Source organism: Rhipicephalus microplus, chromosome 3 (assembly GCF_043290135.1).
Source record: "Rhipicephalus microplus isolate Deutch F79 chromosome 3, USDA_Rmic, whole genome shotgun sequence".
NCBI classification, from domain to species: Eukaryota; Metazoa; Arthropoda; class Arachnida; order Ixodida; family Ixodidae; genus Rhipicephalus; species Rhipicephalus microplus.
The window spans coordinates 159,067,371-159,089,423 of record NC_134702.1 but is presented as its reverse complement, the minus strand read 5'-3'; the positions used below and the strand labels follow the sequence as shown (position 1 = coordinate 159,089,423).

Below are 22,053 nucleotides of genomic sequence, written 5' to 3'. Positions count from 1 at the left end.
TGTGCATGCATCTGTCCGTCCATCCGTGTGTTTGTCTGCTTGTCAGTCTGTCCATTCGTGCGTCCATCCGTCCATCTAGTGAACACTTCAAGTACCGCCATCCAGCGGACAATCTAAGGACTAAACGAAAGTATGCACCACATTTCTGCTGCCAGCGCTTCGTTAACGCAAAGACCGTGATAACGAAACCATGGTAAGTTAACATGTGGACATGCTGATATGTGCCCGAGAGCGGGTATGTGCCACTGGTATGCAGGTATGTGCCACAGGTTACGCACTACAACGGAGATGCACGAGCCACGCCATAAGGAGCTTTGCCCTTAAAAGGAGGTTGGTTGGCTATCGAAATTTTGACAAGTGCAAGGGAAACGAAATCTGTGTCTCTAGTGTTAGTGCTCCTTTGCACTTGTTACAATGTCTAAGATCAATTACCACTTACCAGCCTTGGAAATTAATCTTGGAAGATGAGACGCAAAGCCCGATTATTATTCTCAACTTAAGTTTGTAATATGCAGTACTTCTACAAATAAATCTTGCTAATGCTAAGGCACTGATTGTCAATTTCTAGAGAAGCAAGGCCACACTGCTTATTTTTACTTTTGTTTTAGGTTAATGATGAAGCATTTGTTCTGCATGCTTGATGTTAAGTGAGCACGTTCTACTGGCTTCAAAAATTTGAGAAATCCAAACAATTATCAGATTTAAGGTGAGTTAGTAAACAAGTAGGAGCTAAAGGATATATTGTGAAAAAAAGAAAATTGTGCTCGACTATGAAGAACCTTAAGATGCTGCAACTGCCTTTTCCTATCCCAGTGACTGAGCCCCCATAGATGTACAGCAGGCCAGAATTAGAAACGCGGGTCAGGGAAGGGGCTTATCAGTTTCTCGTTTTGTAGCGTATGTTTGTTTGTGATCCTCCAGTTAACACAGCTGGGAAGTGGGTTTTTGGGTTGCCTTGGCCTTATCTGCCTGCTTCTTTTCTGCATGAATGTATGTGGCTAGTTCTTATAGCGTGCGCTTCAGAAGCTCTCTGATAAGTGTGCTGCCATCAAAAGAAAGTGTGCAGTTGCTATGGCTACTTGCGCATATATATATATATATATATATATATATATATATATATATATACACACACACACACACACACACACACACACACACACACACACACACACACACACACACACACACACACACACACACACACACACACACACACACACACACACACACACAGTCGAGCCCGCTTCTAACGAACCTGAGCGGGACGTGGCATCCGTTCGCTGTATCCGGAAGTTCGTAGTAAATGAAACACAGCTTTTAAAAAAAAGTTGCGAGTGAAAACAAACTTTTTTGCCCCAAAAAGTCCGTAATGCACGTGTTTCGAAGAGCAGAAACGATAAGGGCGGTCTCGAGTTCATTTAAAACGGCAGGCTGCTCGTTCGCCGAGGCCCATTGCATAAGCTGCATGAGGCGCTGGCTCCAAAGCTTCGTCGTTCTCGCAATCTGATTCCTCCAAATCGCTCTCGCCATGTACTTCATTCACAATGCCCCAACCCGTGAACGGTTCCGCAGTGTCGGCATCATCAGCCGTAATTAAATCATCGCAACAGATATCCCACCCGCTCTCCCAGGTCGGAGTCGACGACACACTGCCACAAATCGCCGCCGCAGTGGTCCTGTTCGGAAGCTTCAGGCTCGGCATCGGGCCCGACGATCATGTAGCCGTCCGTACATGTGCGCGTCACCGGTGGCGGTGACGCGCACATGTAGCCGTCACCGCCACCCACGAAATATTCACCATCTCCACAGCTGAATACCGGGACGCCCGAAGTGGCAAGTTGGCTGCCAGGTGGTCAACAGCTATGAGCGAACGCTCCGCAACGCGGCACCTAACACGCGGATTATGCTTAAGCCAAGCGGTCACACTTCCGACATTTTTTTTTTTTTTGAGCGGCACGAAAAAAACGTGCTAGTCCTCCCGTCGGCCATCATGACCACACATACACACCAAGAGCGGGCATGACGCGCGCACGCGTTGAACAGCTCTGGGCGCGTTTCCAGTTGGAATCGGCGGCAGTGATCAAGAAATCGTTTTGTTGCGCCAGCGGGTTTGCGTGGCCTCGCGAACTTTCATATTTCGCAATTCGTTCCGCGCAAATTAACACCCATTATCGCACGTGCGCAAGGCATGCTGAGTTAAGTGCGAAGTGAGCGAGAACAAGTCTTAAACACGAAACGAATCGCAAATTATCAGAGTCGGTGGGGTAACGTACGCACGTGCACTAGACGCAGACTTTCGGATACAGTCGGTGGCCGATGATGTTGGCAAATGGTCCGGTCACTCCAGGCCGGTGACGTTAACGACAGTACCAGCGATCAAAAACAGGATACATGGCCGACCGGTCTTCGAAAGATCGGTGGCAGTGTGAAAACACGGGCCTCGTCTGGTGATGCAGGGTGCTCAGAGTAGCTGGGGGACAAAGGACGGAGGGGTGCGTAACAAAAAGCGGTCGGGGAGAGCAGCAACTAGAGGGGCGCGGAGGGAGAATCAGCGCTTAACAATAAGAATGTATGGGCACCTCGCCGATGCCTGATCGGTGGTCGAAATTGGTTTCCCGGGAAGTCTGCAAATCGCTGACTCCGATCGCTGTAATTGATCAGTGGCGCTCGGAGACGTTCGTTGTAAGTGCGATTTTGTGCCATTGAACCAATGTATATTTTGACGGTCACGCCGATATTGTTCATTTTAAGCGAAAGTTCGTCTTAAGTGGGGCCATTATATGGGGCGTCTTAAGTGGGGCAGGAACTGAACCTGTCTACGGCAAGTTATCTTTTCACACACTTTTCTTTCTTCACATTTACCTTACAACCTTACAATTTGGTCTAACAACCTTCCCTATACTTTCCTTGGCAATATTGTCTGTTAGATTTCATTAATATAGTGTGAAAACGCGAAAAAAATGGGCTCTTAAGTATACACTTCTTTCATTTATATATATATATATATATATATATATATATATATATATATATATATATATAATCACTAATCCTGAGGAAGACCGGTTCACTGGTAGAAACCGTTGGAAATAAAATTAAGACAAAACCGCAAAGTTGTGTCTCTTCTCTAAGTACACTTGGCCCATTGGAAGAACTTCTTCAGTGTGTGTATATATATGTATATATATATATATATATATATATGAGTACGCACACACACACAGTAGACTCTCGCATAACGAAAATCTGTTAAACGCAACTACTGCCTAAACAGAATTGCTTCTGCTATGTTTGGTTTCAGGCATGTATTCTGTACCTATGTTCACCACTCAGTAAACGGAACTCTTGCTAAATTTAACATATTTTCCTGGTCTGTTCAGGTTTCATTAACAAGAGTCTACTGTGTGTGTGTATATATATATGTATATATACTGTATTTTCCCAATTCCAATGCGGGCCTAACTTACGTGACCCAAAAACAAAAAGTACAGCTATGGGCCAGTGGAAACATCTGTGCCAGAATCTAACGCACGTACGATATTAAGATCTATTTTTCACGAAAAAAGGTGTGCGTTCGGAATGGGTAATTACGACATATGTATATACAATACCCACGTGTGTGTATAAACAGGCTTTTGGAGTGCATTAACTCATAATACCTGTTACCAGCCTCATAGTTTCGAATGGGGTGTTCAATGTAGAAAACCGGGCTTTACAGATTTGATCGATCTCGCTGCCTTTTCTCTCGTTTCATTTCATTTTGTATGTCTCAATGGGATTTCGATATAGCCAGTAATTCAATATGCACTCATATCTTGATATAACGAACCTCTATATAGTGAAATATTGTTGAAAACGAAGTAACTGAAATATAGCCTTTCAATAGCTATTGTATTGGGAATAAATTTTCGTATACAAACTTATTTTCGAGTTCGATGCAACTTTGTTATGTCGAGCTTTGAGTGTATGAGAGTTTGATATATCCGGGACGGTCTGTAATAAAATCACCATTTCAGAGCATGTGCATCAGTTCACTGTTGGCTGCAGGCATTATTACAAACAGAACTACTTGTTTGTTTGCTATTGCTATCATAGCAGCACATCAAACACTGTGTTAAATGCAGTATTGTGCCTGTAGAGCACTTAGTATACTGCCAGCCCAAGGAAATGAAAATTGGAGAGTGCTGGAGTCACCTGAAGCTCTGTTAGCTGCTTTTTGTGTGCCATCACTCTTCATAAGCAGCAGAAAGCAAATCACTGATGATACCAACATGTACAAGTGCATATAGTCGATAATAGACGTGTTGTCATTCTTTTTTCTCCAAGTACATGGTGTTGTGTTGCTGGAATTTTTAAGCAACAACTTTGATTGGTATTTCCGATCTTGTGGGCAGGAAACGTTTCGAGATTGACATCTTGAAAATTGTGCGCGTACTGTACCTTCACGTACTGAAAGCCTTTATTTATTCCACTGGTATTAGAAGTTATAGCGGCCTTGGCATAAGTAGTCGTAGTAGTAGTTAGCTCTAGGGGCAGTGTGAGAGCATTATGTTTAAGGTTTATGTGCAGACAGTGTACACTGCACAAACACAAAGAAAAATTTGACTTCTTGTTTAGCCATGACACAGTCAAGTTTTTTAGGTATGTGGGTAGTTTCAGCTACTCTTGCAAAAAAGGTTGTACATAACCATGTTTTTTGATTGCTTTTGAGAACAGAATAAATGCCTAACTTGGGACATCACTTTCATGCAGATGCTTGTCCATTTTGTGAGCCGCTGATGTGTCGTTTGCAAAATGTTGCTCCATTCAATCTGTGGGGAACATCGTACTAATTGACAGAGAATGGAGCCACAGGTTTCCAGAGCAATGTAATCGTTATGTTGACCTAAAACAGTATAGAAGTACAGCAGACTCTCGTTAAACGGAACCTGAAGGGGACAGGAAAAATGTTTAGTTTAACAGGAATTCCATTTACTGGGTGCAGAATTCCGATGCAGGGGTGCAGAACTCGGGTACGAAATCAATTGTGATAGAGGCAACTGTTCCATTTAAGCAGCAGTTCCATTTAACAGATCATAGTTCACTGAGAGTGCACTGTAATCACATTAAAAAGACTTGTTGTAGATGGGCACTGAAGCCGCACCGCCCACAGTAACGTTCTTCTTTTTCTTTTTTCAGTGTCTTGTTCAGCAGACATGACCATCAAATTGTGGGATTTCCAGACATACGAGTGTATTCGTACAATGCACGGTGAGTTCTTTTGTTTTGGTTGTTGAGTTTCATTTAAAAGGCTACTCTACGGGCACAAACATCAAGCATTTGCCTTTCTCACTAGCTAGTTTGTTTGCTACTTTCACTTGCAGCATGCTGACATACCCAAAATAAACGTTAATTAAGGACTGATAAATATAAGTCCTGCTCTCGCGGGAGACGCTTCATTTCTACCGATTAGGAACTACGCAGGATACAGTAGGCACTGTCAAAATCGATGACATCACGGCGACTTGAAGATTGTGTCACCAGCCACATTATCACTTCGCCTGTTTTCTCGCTTACCAAAAATCCTCTTGCAGCAAGCGTAATGTCTTCAAAATCATTCTTTTTAGTGTCCCTTTAACACTTGCTTTAGCGTCAAGCACACACAGCTTATGAGGGGAGCCTATTGCATCTTCATTGTAGGATTTCGTAGGATGAATGGTTGTCTCTCTACACACCTGCGAGGGCCTGGGCCAATTCTGTATGGGTGCTCGTGGCACCCATCACAGAAACAAATCGCACATGAGTTTCAGCTTTTTAGGCATTCAAGATGCATGTTTTTTTTCTTTTCGGCAAGTTGTCATAGGATCTTCGTAGTGGCACATTGATAAGAGTGCTTTATGGTTGTGAAAAGTGTAATATCGAGGTTGTTGCTGTGTAATTGAAGCAACCAATGTTTGTTACTTTGTGAGTGATTTCTGCATACTGGAATGCTGTAAAGTTAAAAGCCATTTATTCGTAGAAAGTGTTTTCTCTATTCATGACTTCGTTTTGTCTCCTTCACTCTTGTCTCAGGACACGACCACAACGTGTCGTCAGTGTCCTTCCTGCCGAGCGGGGACCACGTGGTGTCCTGCTCGAGAGACAAGACCATCAAGATGTGGGAGGTATCCACGGGGTGAGTGAGCTCGTTGAGGAGTGCCTCTTCCTGGAGAAAATAATGGCTCCCGTTGTTTCAGTGGTGTCTGTTCATAATTGCGTGGGCCGAGGCTGTGTGAAGCATACTGTTTGTTGAAGTAAATGCCGCCATACTGCAGCTTCAGTCTGAACCCAGGTACAACGAAATTGACAGGGGCTTCAGAAATGTTGTAGCTGTGAAGGTAAAGATCCTAAAGTTACAAAGGTAACCAGGTCAAGTGGTGAGAGAGTATTTTGAAAATGTTGTAATCTCGGCTTGCTTGGATTTGCTGTCGAGCTGCAATGCAATGTGGCTTTCACATTTGGGGTCGGGCCCTCGCTTTGAACTGTGTGCCAAAGGCGTTCGTAATTTGCGATTCCACTGAAGTGGGTACTCCCTCGGTCGCATCGTCATTGTAAAGTGGAATTGTTGCGAGCCCTCCACTGCATCAACTGGCAGTCTTAAAAATTTCATCCCCAAGTGTCAGTGGACACCATTAACCCGAACTCCGACTTCTCGAGTTTTTTGCATGCTTTCTTGGTGCGTACCCTGGTATGATGAGGCTTCTTGCTCATAAGGCTTTCATAGTTTATATCGCAAACAGCTCAGAAGTTGGCCTCGATAACTGTGTATTGGCCAGTGAAGCAATCACTCATCTGGAGAAATGCTGAAAATGTGTAACATGGCCTTGTTGCCACTAGTCGAAGGGTTACCTTGAGGATTATTGTGATATCGGTCATTTTGTCTGAGGTGCAACAAGTTCTGTTTAGAAAGTACGTTTTATTACTTGTCTAAATATCCTCCCAGCAGTCGGTAACCTAATGTTTTTTTAATATTGGCAGACCTGAGGTGCCAGTGCTCGAATCTTTTGCTGTTAAATCATTTCTAAACTGTCCGCGTCTTTTGTGCGCTTTCAGTCTCCCAACAAAACGTGGATCTGTTGTGTGTGTGCAGGTACTGTGTCAAGACGTTCACAGGCCATCGGGAGTGGGTGCGCATGGTCAGAGTCAACTCCGATGGCTCCCTCTTGGCCAGCTGTTCTAATGACCAGGTCTGTCAAGCATTTGCAATCCTTTTCATCCCAGAATTAAACTTTTTGCGACATGCATTATGGTCCACTGCCTAATGTACGTGAAATTTGTATGATTTGATGTCGAGGTTATGGAGACCAAATTTAGTGTGAGTGGAGGTATAGCATGTCATAGCAATTAAATACCATTAGTGCAAAAAATCTATTCATTGTAGTGAGTCGGTCGGGCTTTATTCGTAAACCGAATGCAACGACCCACTCAAATTACAGTGGTATGTTATCTGCTTATAGTGAGCATTCCTAATAAGTTAAACATTTTTTTTTACATTCCTACCAAATTGTCCCATTCTTAACAGCTCATTAAACATAGTGCTTCTTTCAACAAAGCGATCCTGTGTGTCTAGATATCTCAACTAAAAGTGATATTAAATTGTGGGGGCTGCATTTTCGATGGAGGTGAAAATGCCATAGGCCCGTGTGTTCAGATTTGGGCGCATTTTAAAGAACTTCAGGTGGTGAAAACTTCCGGAGCCCTTCACTACGGCGTCTCTCATAATCATATGGTGGTTTTGGGATGTTGAACCCCACATATCAAAGTGATATTAAGGAGTATGACTAATTAGTATTAGTTCAATGTGGCTGGTCTCTTTCTTGCCGTTATTAATATTGTACAACAGCAAAAGTTGGTGGGGTTTCCAAATGAAGACACCATGTCGCAAAGGCGTGAAGTTCACAGATCAGCTATTTCGACTATGTAGTTTGTTGCAGGTCGAAATTCGGAGATTGACCAATGTGGGGCGTATACCTTGCATCTACAGCTTTTCTTAATGTTAAGGGGGTTCAAAACTCTCCTTACTTAGCTGCTGCACGTGTGTTGCCTCATGTAACCAATGGAACTGTCGCGTTATTCTATACTTTCGCAATCCCAGACCATCCCCCACTTCTTTCGCTGTGGCATGTTCAGGCTGGTGCAGCTAGATGTGGTCGGAGGATGGCTTCAGAGACTGCAGCAGCTACGCCTGGTCGAAGCGTGGTTTTTAAAATTGTGGTAATCTCAGAAGTTTGTCTAACTGCATGATGGTATGCCCAGCAGTAGAAGGGCAAGAGGTGAATGCGATGATGAGCGATTGCTTGCGTGGTGTGGTGTGGAGCTTGACTGCTGACGACTGACCGTCGGGGCAGCAGCCGAGTACCGTGACCGCTAGACCACGGCGGTGGGTAAATGCTTTATGGCGTGATCGTGGCCGATATCAAATGCACCAGTACAACTTATCTCGGAGCGTCTTCAGTGATCGGCTCAGCAGCACGATTGGTGTATGACTGTTGTTGCTGATCGAAATTGTGTTGTGCACATTACAATGGCATGCACCACGTACACTGCCAAGCTGACAGGTGAAGGTGCTTATGGCCACATATCGTTGTTGAAACTCGCACATTTGTCAGTGCAGGACCATCTTGTCAGTTTTATGTGTGAAAACAAGATGAAAGCAATTTTTGGCTTGGGCTTCTTTAGATTAAAGCATGTGCAAATGTGACAATGCTTTGTAAATGTTTGTGGGGTAGCTCATGTGTCTACTAGTATACAAAGCTGTTACAGTGGAACTTCAATTATACATCCCCCACTTTTGCAACAACCTGCATTTTGCAACGAATTGGTTTGGTCCTGGCATAATCCCCATACAAATAATGTATTAGAAACCTTGGTTATGCGTCGGAGTTCTATGCCGACCTCTCATATTATGACTTCCAGATTTTGTCTGAAAGAAAAAACCATCTTTACTTCAGTCAAACGTCACGAGGGCACAATATGAATGACAATTGGACAAGTAGAGAGTGGGACAGGATGTTTTCTTCAGTTCGTGCTTTTTTTACATACGCCTCGATCGCGTGCATACATATCCGGTCTTGTTGCCAGGTCAAGCTCTGTTTACATGGTGTAGCTTCAGCCGGTCGAAAAGCTGATATTTTCACATTTTGAGTCTGTGGAAACTTTTCCTGGTCGACGTAGAGCTGATCTTCTGCCTTTGTGGCACTCGCAGTCACAGGCTTGCGCTCGCATAGGGGCGCAACACAGCTGAGTGCAAAACTACTTCACTTGACGGCAAGGTTCATAATAACAGCGCGACACCACTAGTTGTACTTCACAAGGCAACAAATTACAATGAGCACAACTCTGTATTGCACCAAGGCATTCTATGCAAACTTGTGGTTCATCACCATTATGTAATAGCGTTCACACTGTCTCACTCTGCTGGTATGGGGCTGTTGCTAACACGGTTTCGGTATCGTTTTCATGCCCAAACAATTTTCAGACTATATATATTTTGGTAGAAAGATGTCCTTTGGGTTCGATTTTTTTTAGGGTTGAGAATAAGATTCGCTCATATCTCCCTCAACCAAGTAACACTGCCATTAGATGATCAACCTTCCTTACAGAGGCACAAGGTCGTGCCCTGGGCTTATTCAGGCGGTCTGTACCTGTTTTCCAGGCAACGCTGAGTGCCCTTACAAAAATCCTATATATGGACTTGTATGAAAATCCAGATATACGGCTACATCAGGAATTGGGCATATCAGGCTTTATATGGAACCCCCATATATGGGCTTTATATAACCGTACATGCCCAATTCTTCATGTAGCCATATATGGGCCTTATACAACCTGATATACCTAATCCCTTATATACCCACATATGGGTGTTGCTGTATATGACCATATATGGCAATAATCTATATATGGCTCTATATAGAAACATCTATATAAGGTTAAACATGGCCTTACACGGATACCTTTATATATAGCTATTCAGACGATACATATATAAGAGTTCAGCTTGTGTGAACGGCATAAATTATAGCCCCACAAATCATTCTTCAGCTAGAAATATAGCTGTTTTTTTAAGGTCTGCATGCAGTCGTCATCGTTTCCAAAACAAAGGCAGTACATATCCCCTCAACATTCTTGTTCAAGTTTTTCTCATTATATCTTGGGTTATTCTCAAGAAATTATTGCTAAAAAGTGTAACTAGGCAACATATTTAAAGTTTGTGGTGGGCACATGTCACTGTTAGTCCACTTTCCGTAAAAAGATACATTCTTTGTGCCTAAATTTATTGCTTATTTATCAACATTTTATTTATTTATCTATTTATTTCATTACCCACGGCACTAATCGGAATTACAGTGGGGGAGCATTTACAAAAAGTAGAACACAAAAAAGATGCATGGTCAGCCAAACAAATACAGTAAAAGCTTGTTAATTCAAACCGCAAGGGGAAGCTGCCTCAGTTCAAATTAACGAAAGATCGAACTAACGAAAGGGAAGAACAATAGTACACTGCGAGTAGGGCATAATTTATTTTTTGAAAAAATCTGTGATAGCGGTTTGCCTTCTTTCCTTGAAGGCGACAGCCAGCACTTTTTGCTCTAACGACCGAATTTGGCAGAAGGCTTCTTCTCCACCTTCTTCAAAACTTAAGAAAAGACTGGCGGCATTCAATCCGGCCATGACTTCGGCAGCAGAGGGCCGCACTGGTGCTTCGTCTTCCTCTTCGTCATCGTCACTGGTAGCGACAGGTTCTGCACTTCTCACCCGACATATTATGTCGCAATCCGTGAGTGCACCACACACCACTGCACTTGAGTCCACATCGACGTAGTCCGCAAAGCAGACGTCTTTCGAAACGTCCGCCATGGGGGCGGTGACGCCGTGTTCAAGCACTCCTGGCTCATCAGCTTGCAGAGCTTCGGTGCTGAAGCCACAGTGGCGAAAGCAATTTGATATCGTAAGTGCTGTCACTTGCTCTCAAGCACGCACAAGCATGTGTTGTGCACTTAGGAGTGTCACTTGCTAGTTATTGCACAAAATAATTAATTTCAATATATGACGCCGATAAAATGACCTTAAAAGGGGAGACGCGGGTCGAAAAGTCGCGGTTTTCCGGAAAATTTCCGCTTTTTTTTTTCCGGCTGTATTGGCATCCTTGGACTATAATCTATTACTTCTGAAAATATCAAGCTGAAATTCGCACGAGAAATTATCAAAAAATGCTTCCAAGTGGGCAGCGGTGACGCGAGAAATGCGCGAAAGTCGCGAAAAACGGCGAAGTTCGCGTCGTCCTGTCGCGAAAACGACGCGTTGGCCGCCATTTGCAATCGTGCACGCATGCTGCGAAGGCCGTATCCTTCATAATCCACTAGTAGCCAGTCTCGTGCCTTCACGCAGAATAAACAAAAAACGAGAAAAACAACGCGTACGTCACGCGTTTTGAGTATCGCGGCACACAGCGCGAGGCCGCCATTGGACGGCGGTGCGCTCCACGCTCCTCCCCCTCCTATCTCTCCGGCAAAAGAGCGAAGCCTCGGACGTCGCGATCGAGAATTTCTGCGTTTCTCTGCATTTTTGCGTCATGGCAAGCCCGAAGAAGTGCAGTTCAGATAATCGAAAGTTCAGAACTCGCCACAAGTATCGAGGGAAACGGCGTAGGATGCTTCGCAAAGTGACAGCGAACGACGATGTCGCCCCCGACCAACGCCCCGACGCTCTGACTTCGGATAGGCCTAACACCGTCACCGAACCCTGCGACAGTGGTTGTGAAATAGCCGCTGCCGTGGAATTCGTCAGTGCATCCCAAAGGAAGATTGGATTCTTCGAGAGTGAACGTAGACCGGTAGATGCTGCTACTGCGAACATGCTGCTTTGTGAAATCGATGCGCTGACGGCACTTGTGGCGGGTGCGCAATGCCCAACCTGCCGCGAACGGAAGCTCGGCGTGCGAGAGGCAGCTGGAAAGCGCAAAGGACTTTCGGCATTCCTCGAATTGTGCTGTCAAAATTCTGAATTGCCCTGAATCTGCACTTTCGTTCACGCACACGTCGAGACGTACTGCTTCGGCCGGGGACCAAGGAACGAGCGCTCGTTTTGACAGCGGCAGCTTGCGTGACAGCTTTGCTGTAAACGTGAAGGCAGTTCTGGCAGCACGCGCTATAGGCGCAGGCCACGACCAACTTTCACGATTTTGTGCGATTCTCGGTCTTCCGAGCCCGATGCATCACAAGACATTCAACGGCATTTGCAAGAAGCTCCATGGTGCGGCGGTGACGGCAGTGAGCAAAAACTTGCACCAGGCACGAAACATCACGAAGGATGCAGTCGGCGGCAGAGATGTGCCAGTCATGTTTGATGGCACTTGGCAGAAAAGAGGTCATAAAAGCCACAATGGAGTGGGCACAGTCGTGTCCCTGGACACGGGGCTCTGCCTCGATTTTGAAGTTCTTTCGAACTACTGCCATGCTTGCAGTATACACAGGGACCTTGGGGAGGATGAAGAGATATGGTGAGCTTTTCATCTTCCAGTTTGCCAAAAAAACACTGACTGCTCATCCCATGCAATGGAACCTGCGGCAGCTGTCAATATATGGCAGAGGACCTTGTCTTATGAAACTCCACTGTGATTCACCAGCTTTCTAACTGATGGTGACAGCAAGGCCTACACTGCAGTCTGCGAGGCAAATGTATACTGTGACACCCCCATTGACAAAGAAGAGTGCACGAACCACGTTGCAAAGCGCTTGGGAACTGCCCTACGGAAATTGGCAACGCCACTGCCACGAGGCAAAAAACTGAAAGATGCGACAATAATAAAACTACAAACATATTACAAGATCGCCATCACGAGCAACAAGGACAGTGTCCGAAATATGTACACTGCCATATGGGCATCGTATTTTCATTGCTGCTCCAGTGATGGTGCCAGTAGCCACAACTTTTGTCCCGCGGGACCAAATTCGTGGTGCAAGCACAAGCGTGCGGAAGCACTGGGGGAGCCTGCACCACGCCACACCCCACTGTTGACGAAGGCTCAAGGATTGGCAATTATGCCTATCTACAAGCGCCTTACAGAGGAGAAACTCCTTATTCGGTGCCTTCATGGCAAGACACAGAATGCAGCCGAATCGCTGAACAGCAAGATATGGCTGCTATGTCCAAAAACAAAGTTCGCCTCCAGAACAACTGTGGAGACAGTCACCGCTCTTGCTGTACTCTGGTACAACAAAGGCCACAGGGGCTTTGAAGAAGTGCTCGAAGGCATTGGAATTCTCCCCTCAAGATCTGGCCACACATGGTGACCACTGTGACGTCATGCGCATCAGGAAGATGAACCTGAAGCAAACTGCAGAAGCGAGGGCACACCGTCGCAACACAGCGAAGAGAGCTCGTGTTGAGGACACTGACCGCAAGAGCCGTGAAGGACCAAGCTATGGTGCAGGGGACTTCTAGACACTTGCAGTGCATTCAAGGCAAGGTACTTTTCATTGTGCCCCAATTTGATGCAAAAAGAATGATTTCCTAATAAATGCCAACTTTGCGAACTTTCAAACTTGTTTTTCTCATTTTCATTTTTTCTGACAGTTTCACGTTTTCCGTGCAGCCTTTTAGAAACTTATAAACTTATATTCATTGTATAGTAACGAAACTTGGCACACATATTCTTCAACACATGCAGAATGCAAATATCTACTCTAAATTGCAATGCCTACCAGCATTAGTTGTGAAAATATTAGCTTATTGTTTCAAGGGAGATTGAAAATAATAAGTCATTCAATACAATTTTTTTTTTCTTGGTTCCAATATTTCTGTGACATATCTATATAGATATTTGCACTTTTCAATCTACCAAGAGTCAAATAAGATCAGACACAGTGCTTTTACTGAAAGTTTAGTACATAAAAGAGTGCCCGCAAAAAATGTAACTTTTTGCTATTGTTTATGGCATAACTCAATAATTATAGCAGCTACACAAAAAATGATTGCATATTTGAAATCTGCATGAAAAACTATACTAATAACAAACTTTTCGAGGAGCGTCTCCCCTTAAATTTCTAATTATACCCTGGTCCATGGGCTGCAGTACCGCTGTCGTGTTTGCTGGAAGGAAGGCCAGCTTGTCGTGCTTGCTGGAAGGAAGTGTTTTGGCACGGTATTTGCCGCAGGCACATGCCATTAGGTCGGAGCAGGAGAATCGCGACAGAAGGGAAACTACTGCCGATGCTACCACAACAAGGTTAGCCGAGGCCTAACACCAACACAAAGAATCGCGACAGTCGGAAGCTACTCCCAGCACCAACAACCGAGGTGTACGACGCACGCCCGAGACATAGACTGCTGAAAAGGCTCGACGAAACTACGACGTACACGCTTTGCTGTGTGCTGGTAGCGACAACCTCGCAGGATTTTCAAAGGCTCCGAGATTGGTGATTAAAAAAAAACAAATCTTGGAGGTTACTTAGGACGGAGAGCAGGCAGCCGCAGAGACAGATTGTGAGGGGAGAGGGGCGAAGAGTAGGTGGCGCTATTTTTTTGCACTCTGGCCTCCGTGCCAGTTTCTCCGTTTTTCACTCCGCTCCCTGTCAATACCGCCTTGTAACTCGGCAGCCGCACTATCGAGTGACTAGCCAAACCGTCGGCGCGTAGTTCGAATTATCCGCGGCAGAACCTACTGGCGTTCGAATTAACGGGCTTTTTTATTCATAGGCTTGTATGAAGCTTGACCGGACCATAACTTACAGTTCAAATTATCCATAAATTCGAATTATTAAAGTTCAAATTAACGAGCTTTCACTGCAATCAAAGTCTCTTCAATCACAATCTGCAACACAAATACATATATTAATAAATATGTAACACACCGAAGAAAAATGCAGCACACTAATTCTAACATGGAATAAAACGAATAACTTGAGATAGTAGAGGCAATGCTAGAAGGCAGTTGGTTCCGTTCTGTAATTCTTTTGGTAAAAAATTTTTTTGAAATACGCCAGTCTTACATGCGATTTTTCTTATCTTGAACCTATGGTCAACAACATAGTATGGTGCAAGTAAATATTTCGCTTTATTGATTCCGACTTTAAAATAAAGAGCATAAAAGAAACAGTTTGAGTTTCGTAAGCAAATTTTCCACAGTTCTTTTACTTAAAACTTTTCTGGCGTGCCGATGGAGCAACCAAAGTGAGTCGAAACGAAATATTGACTTGCTACTGACCGTATGAACTGTGTGTGCATTGAATAACTTAAATGAGTTGATAATCAACCTTTATGGAGTTCGGTCAAAAGTGATTGGTATGCAAGCTTGTCATGTACGAGTATTGTGACTACGAATGGCCTATAGCGCAACTGCTAAAACTGGTGTCAATAGGTCTCTGTGCGCGGGGGAACGGAGGCTTTTAGCAATATTTCTTGCCTACAGGACACTAAAAATTGTCTTTTGTAAACTTAATCCACTTTCCGTTCTGCCAATAATGCATAATTAACGCAACAGCGGTAAACAGCTTGTTCTGCAGAAATTCCGGCATAGGTGTCGGTGGCTCAGAGTGAAAAATCGTCTTGTCCATGACCGAAAATTGAGAGAATGCAAATAAAACAAATATAAATTTTCGGCTCTGAGTGATGATAAAAATCACGCAAGCTATTTGCATGGCAAGCGAGTGCTGTACCTGACAGCTAGGCGTCTGCTTGGAAATAAAGCGTGAATAACTTCCTCTGTCATGCTTAACAAATACACGCATCCTGTATACAGCTTTCACAGCACAACATTTAATATAGCAGCAATATTGCATGATAAAAGCGTGCACTGTCATCAGGCATCATAACACGTTATTACCAACGTAACATGGCGGTCTGAAAACAGCCAACCATTAAAAAAGGCACAAACGTTACTGCCCGTATTTCCTCACGACTGCGTAGTGGGTGCATAAACTTCTAAAACATTTTACACACGCAATATTGAGAAGCACGGTCTGTTGGGCGAGTTGGTAATCCATCTTAACTAAGTTGCGCGAAAAAATTTGAAGTGCAAAAGGAAGACACCTGGACACAGCGCACACTAACTGAAACTTTATTGGAGAAAATAGACATATATGCCGTTACAAGAACACGTGACGTGGAAAAAAATTATTAGATGAGCAGACATCTAATCATTTTTTTTCACTTGAAAAAATTTGAAGTGCAAAAGGAAGACACCTGGACACAGCGCACACTAACTGAAACTTTATTGGAGAAAATAGACATATATGCCGTTACAAGAACACGTGATGTGGAAAAAAATTATTAGATGAGCAGACATCTAATCATTTTTTTTCACTGGGTGGACATTGGGCAATGTACGGCACTGCGCTGTCGTGCGGGAAGTATTATTTAGGATTCAATAAACTAATTGTGAATCGCAAAGCTTCTTTAAAGGGAGAACCATGCTCTAAGCAATCATCACATTGTAGAGAGTGCGGCTGCGCGCCCTTGTTTGATGATACAGTAGTTAAAGCTAGATTCAGGGATACGGTAGTGTGGGAAATTGAAGAGGCGTATCTCATAAACAAAGCTGGTGGTTCATGTGTCCTGTAACAATCAGTTATGTTGCTTGCCACTGAGGTAGCTTTTCTGGAAGCGCATCACTAATACAATATGTAAGCTCATCTAATCATTTTCTTTCACTGCACATGGTCTCGTAACCACATATGTAGGTCTGTTTTCTCCAACAAAGTTTCAGTTGTCAGTGTGCGTTGTGTCCAGGTGTTGTATTTCAATTTTTTCACGCAACTCAGTAATAACGTAATATTGCTTGTGCTTTCAACTATACTAACCTTTTTTTTTATACAAAATGCAGCCATGTGCGAAACCTTCATTGAGACAAGACACTCAACTTTCTCAATTACACAGTACTATTCCACAATTAAAATTGTTCAAGTAGCATCATACAATGAAAAGTACACACTGAGTGGTTGAATCGCGCAGAAGAAACAGGATATTGCTATCCCGTTCAACTCTGAAAAACGGAGCTTAATGGTCACCCAGTATTTTCGCACAGTAGCAAGCCCTAATGCATCAAACCAGTTCATTTATCGGCTTGCGTAAAACTATCAATAGTGCTCACGGGTTAAAATGTGACATCACATTATTTTGTGTTACTATGTATGCGGGTAGTGCAGTTACTCAAGATAACCACGCAATGTTGCGACATCTGTAACGATATTGTTGCCTGTGATGTATGCATTCCAGTCAAATTTACACTTATATCACCCGAATTGTGGATGGTGGAAACCAAATTATGGGCTATTCCTAAGTTTTTCCATTTTGATTCGTGAGCATCGCACCTTGCTTTGAAGAACCAAACTAGCAAAAATAAATTTTTCACTACATGTCCTTATTAAAACACACGTAAATATAGTAATGATAATAATACACTCATATCATTCTCACATGGCCTAAAATATCTGGCTACATTGAAGGAAATGCTAGTGTCCTGGTGTCCATACTGTATATACTCGCATAATGATCTCACTTTTTTTTTTCAAAAAAATTGACTCCAACTTTGGGATGCGATCATTACGCGGAGTAAATTTTCCGTGAACAAATATTCTGAGCACCGGAAACACAAATAAACGTCGCTAATCAGAATTCTTACGGTAGCTATCATGAACATAACCAAAAATAAAAGTAAATTAAGGCTTACCTTTGTAATAAAATGCACGCATTACGCAAGAGCTGCATGCATCGCACACTGCCCTTTTATTTTTTATCTCTCTGACCTCCTAACGTCCATTCAGACTTTGAAGCATCACTAGCGTCAGTGTCGTCGCCGCGCGATTCTCTGTCGGAACCGGCAGTGTATTCACTCTCCCACAGAGGGTCATCTTCCGTTCCGCCGAGCGCGTTGAAAATGCCAGCGACAGTCCATTTCGCTGCATGAAGCTGTCATCCTGCCGGAACTAGCGCGGAAGTCCTTTCTGGCTATTCCCAGCTTCCGGGAAACTGCACGCCTGCGTCCGTATCATGTCTAATGACACTGCATAACCGTCCTTGCGCATGTCCTTCACGTATTCGAGGACTGCCTTTTCATTGTCAGGGAACTTGCCAGATTTGGGTCCGCGGAAAGCCCATCGCATGCTGTAATAGCCATGAGCATGTCGCGCTGTTTTTTCCAATATTGGATCCAGATTTCGTTGACGCCGAAATGCCTGCCGGCAGCGCAGCTGCCGTGCTCTAGCGCATAGTCAAGCGCCTTCAGCTTGAACACGGCAGTATAGCTCGCATACCGCCCCATGGTGAAATGGCGCTTCAACAGACGATCACAAAGCACACCAAAAAAGAATTGGTCTCGGGAAAAAGAAAACATTGCTGTCGGATGAACAGAGGTCGGCCAACAGGCGGCCGCCGCTGTAATAGTGCGGGATATCAAAACAAACATGGCGGCTGACGGAGCGAAGCACTCCATGGAGCGAAGCCGCCGCATTTTGTTTCTCCTTTGCGTCACTTATGGAGGTTGTGAGTACGTCACGCGCATCACAACAGTTTCTTTCATCTAAATAAGGAATGGTTTCATTTAAATCGGTAAATTTACAGCATTAGTATAGTGATGCCCGCTTTCAGATCACAGAAACAATAATAGACGCGTTCAGCTAGACTTGGCACATGACATGTTGATGCGGTAAGTTCAGGGTGCAATCATTACGCGGAAAAAAAAAAGTCGAATTTAGACGACAAAATTTGGGGGTGTGATCATTATGCAAGTGCGATCATTACGAGAGTAAATATGGTAAATTTCTTTACGCGAGTGTGTAATAGCACATTTTGGTGGGTATGTACTGACATACATATTTTATAAGTAAATGCACTACAGTTTTAGTGTTGAAAGGATATGTTCGCAAGCAGTTTTAATTATTATGTGCCTGCACAGCGAGGGGCTGTTTACATAATGTAGAGTTTGTCTTAGGCATCACGCCAGCCCTTATTCGCAAAAATGTGTCATAATTGTGTATTTGCAAGGTAATGTTTAAGCTAACCCTGATGATGGCACATGTGCATTAGTGACCTCGACCAATGACACACTCACACAAAATAGAAGTTTTGTGAATTCGGCAGCCTACGTTAAATGTTGCTATAAGGCTTCAGCGTTTCAATACATGGTTTATTAGTTAGTGGCACTCTTCTTAACGTATTTGTGCATGACGTGAGATTTTGACGCTTGTAAACATTACACGAAATTGTTTACTTGTGCAATCATAAAATTTTTGATAAAATTACTATCTGCACAGCCAAGAACGTTATACATAACCAAAGGAAATGCAAGATGTATTTTTGCAATGAATTAGTACAACTTCCATATTGAATTTATTCATATTTCCTGAAAGTTGCATTCACATGGGCTCTTTTTTTGTTTTTGAAGATACTCCCTTAAACATCGCACTGTGCATGTAATGATGGTAAATGGCCAGCTAATGAATCCGCCAAGGTCGCGGTGCAACTGGCGTCTGGCCGGTCTGCAGAGACGCTCTGGCTGTTGAGCCCACAAGCGGCGGCCATTGAAGCCGATAAAATGAGCACAACTCACGCGGGCTCCATCGTCCTTTGGGCACCCATTCCACTCGCTAGGCTTTAACGGTGCCTAAAAACACACTAATCGCAGATGGGGGCGGGGTGAACAGTGTTAACTGAAATCTTGTTATATGAAGGGAGGATATAGCCATCAAAGCCTTCAAATAATTAGCAATTTTGTCCACCAATGTGGAAGCTAAAAATGCATTGAAGTAACTATTTCTTGCTGCCACTCCTAGCAATGCATTAATGGGAACAATATAAGTTGTGTGCATATCGTTGTTACATAATACTATATTGGATCGCTCTATAATAATAGCGAGGTTCGGGAGCTTCAATATGTTTTGTGACCTGACACGATTCCTTCCTTGTAAAACATGTCTTCTCTGATATACATTATTTACGTTGTATTAATTGCAACTTATTGTTTCAAACCTAAATTCTATGGAAAATTTGTACAAACTACACGAATGCATGCATAGTTGCAACTATCACGTACACAAGCTGACCTATAATTTTGTTTTTGCGTGGCAGAAACAATATATTTAATTATTACTCTTGTAGAAAGTAAGCAGGTCACCTTTGTGTACGAATCGTTATATATGACAATCCGCTTAAGGTTGCGATCATGGTGCTATATATATATATAGAGAGAGAGAGCACTTCCACATATAAGGATTCACTTTATATGTTATATATGGTGTGGCGGTGCCTTATAAGGCCGGATTTGACTCCTAATATGGGCCAACTGCTCTATATACCGCTGTATATAACCCCATATATGAACCGACCCTGCCAGATATACATCTATATATGGTAAACGGAAGCCACTTATGCTGACATATATGCTTATATGTGGCCACATATAACTTACATAAGTGCGATATATGGCATTTTCGTAAGGGTTTCGCTGCATTGTAATCATAGTTTTTCAATTATACAATGCCCGGATTATAAGAATGTTTTTTTATGGTCCCCTGAAAGTCATATAATCGGGGTTCCACTGTATTGATATTTGCAGCCGGTACTTCGAGGGTTGCTTTCAGCAGTGCAGATTTAGCATTGTAAGGAATCAATTGAACACTGATCCTCTCGAAGTATGCAAAAGTGCAAAAAAGACGGAACACACAGAAGGACATACAGGTACAGGACTGAACACAGCTATGTTATTGCGTTAAATGCCACTATTCCTTGATTATCCTGTTCTTGGCATGTAGTATCATCACATGATTTCATGCGTTGCTCTGATGCATGCTTTGAGAAAGCTTTGCGTTTTAAGCAATAAAGTAGTTGAGTTTAGGGATGTACTTGTGTGTCTTTCTGCATGCTCCATATCTTTTTTGGGCTGCTTAATTTTTCCCTAGTATGCGTGGCTGCAGACCCGAAAGTCGCAGTTTCGATCCTGGTTGTGGCAGTCGCATTTCAGAAGAGGCAAAATTGTAGAAATCTGTGTGCTGTGCGATGATCAGTGGCTGTCAAAGAACACTGGATGGTTGAAATTTCTGGAGCCCTCCACTACAGCATCTCGTAATCCTACCGCAGTTTCGGGACGTGATAATCCAGATATTATAACTTCCCATGTTTGAGCCGACTCACCCAAGCTTTTGTTTTAGCCAAGTGTTCACTGATCCTTGTGTTGTTTTGTGCAGACGGTTCGTGTGTGGGTGGTAGGCACCAAGGAGTGCAAGCTGGAGCTTCGGGAGCACGACCATGTGGTGGAGTGCATCGCGTGGGCACCCGAGAGCGCCCACCCGCACCTGGGGGGCAACGGCAGTGGAGACAGCAACCGGCGGCCGGCTGGCAGTGGCGCAGGCCGGGCCCAGGGCACTGGACCCTTCCTGGCCTCGGGCTCGCGGGACAAAACCATCAAGCTGTGGGACGTCAGCACGGGCCTGGCCGTCTTCACCCTGGTGGGTGGTGCTGGCACTTATCGCAATTCAAAGCGTTCTGTGTGGGAAGCAAACTGGCATTTCAAGACTAGTCTTCGTCCAGGGCATGTGAATATTCAAACTTTCGATTGTTTTTCACATAGTGTTTGCTATATTGAATTCAATTGGCATGGAACATTTACAAGTTGAAGTGTTAGAAGTTCCTGAAAGGAAACATAATCATTTTATTAGGTGAAAATGTAATTGCAGCACTTCAAATTAAGTATGCATGGTAATGCAAAGCTCCTCGCGAACTTCAATACATCTAAAGGGTTTATTGCTGCCACCATGACCTGATGCTTTATTAGTAATGCTGTACGAATAGCGAAATTTTGTGTGCAAAACAAATTAAAATATTTAAGTGTGACTGCTTAACTGTCAATTGATTAGAATATTTCTTGAATATTTCTAAAGTATTTTTCAAATACATTGAAGCGAAATTGCAGAAATCAAAGTTGGAGAGGATTCCTAAGCATATTGTCACGGCTAAAGGCCGGGCAAGAAGACAGAGGACGACAAAGTGATGAGCGTGGACAGCACCCACGATTCCTCTGAGAAAGAAGAAGTCGAA

General features: G+C 43.6%; 1 protein-coding gene across 1 annotated transcript in view; it reads left to right on the top strand.

Annotated features, from left to right (window-relative positions):
• LOC119170003 (LisH and WD40 domain-containing Lis-1) overlaps positions 1-22,053 on the top strand; it is a 60,847-nt gene that overhangs the window by 22,356 nt on the left and 16,438 nt on the right. The window contains exons 7-10 of the mRNA XM_037421018.2: positions 5,182-5,253; positions 6,055-6,157; positions 7,112-7,208; positions 21,204-21,464. Coding sequence (XP_037276915.1) covers positions 5,182-5,253; positions 6,055-6,157; positions 7,112-7,208; positions 21,204-21,464 — 533 coding nt within the window. The remainder of the gene's footprint in view (positions 1-5,181; positions 5,254-6,054; positions 6,158-7,111; positions 7,209-21,203; positions 21,465-22,053) is intronic.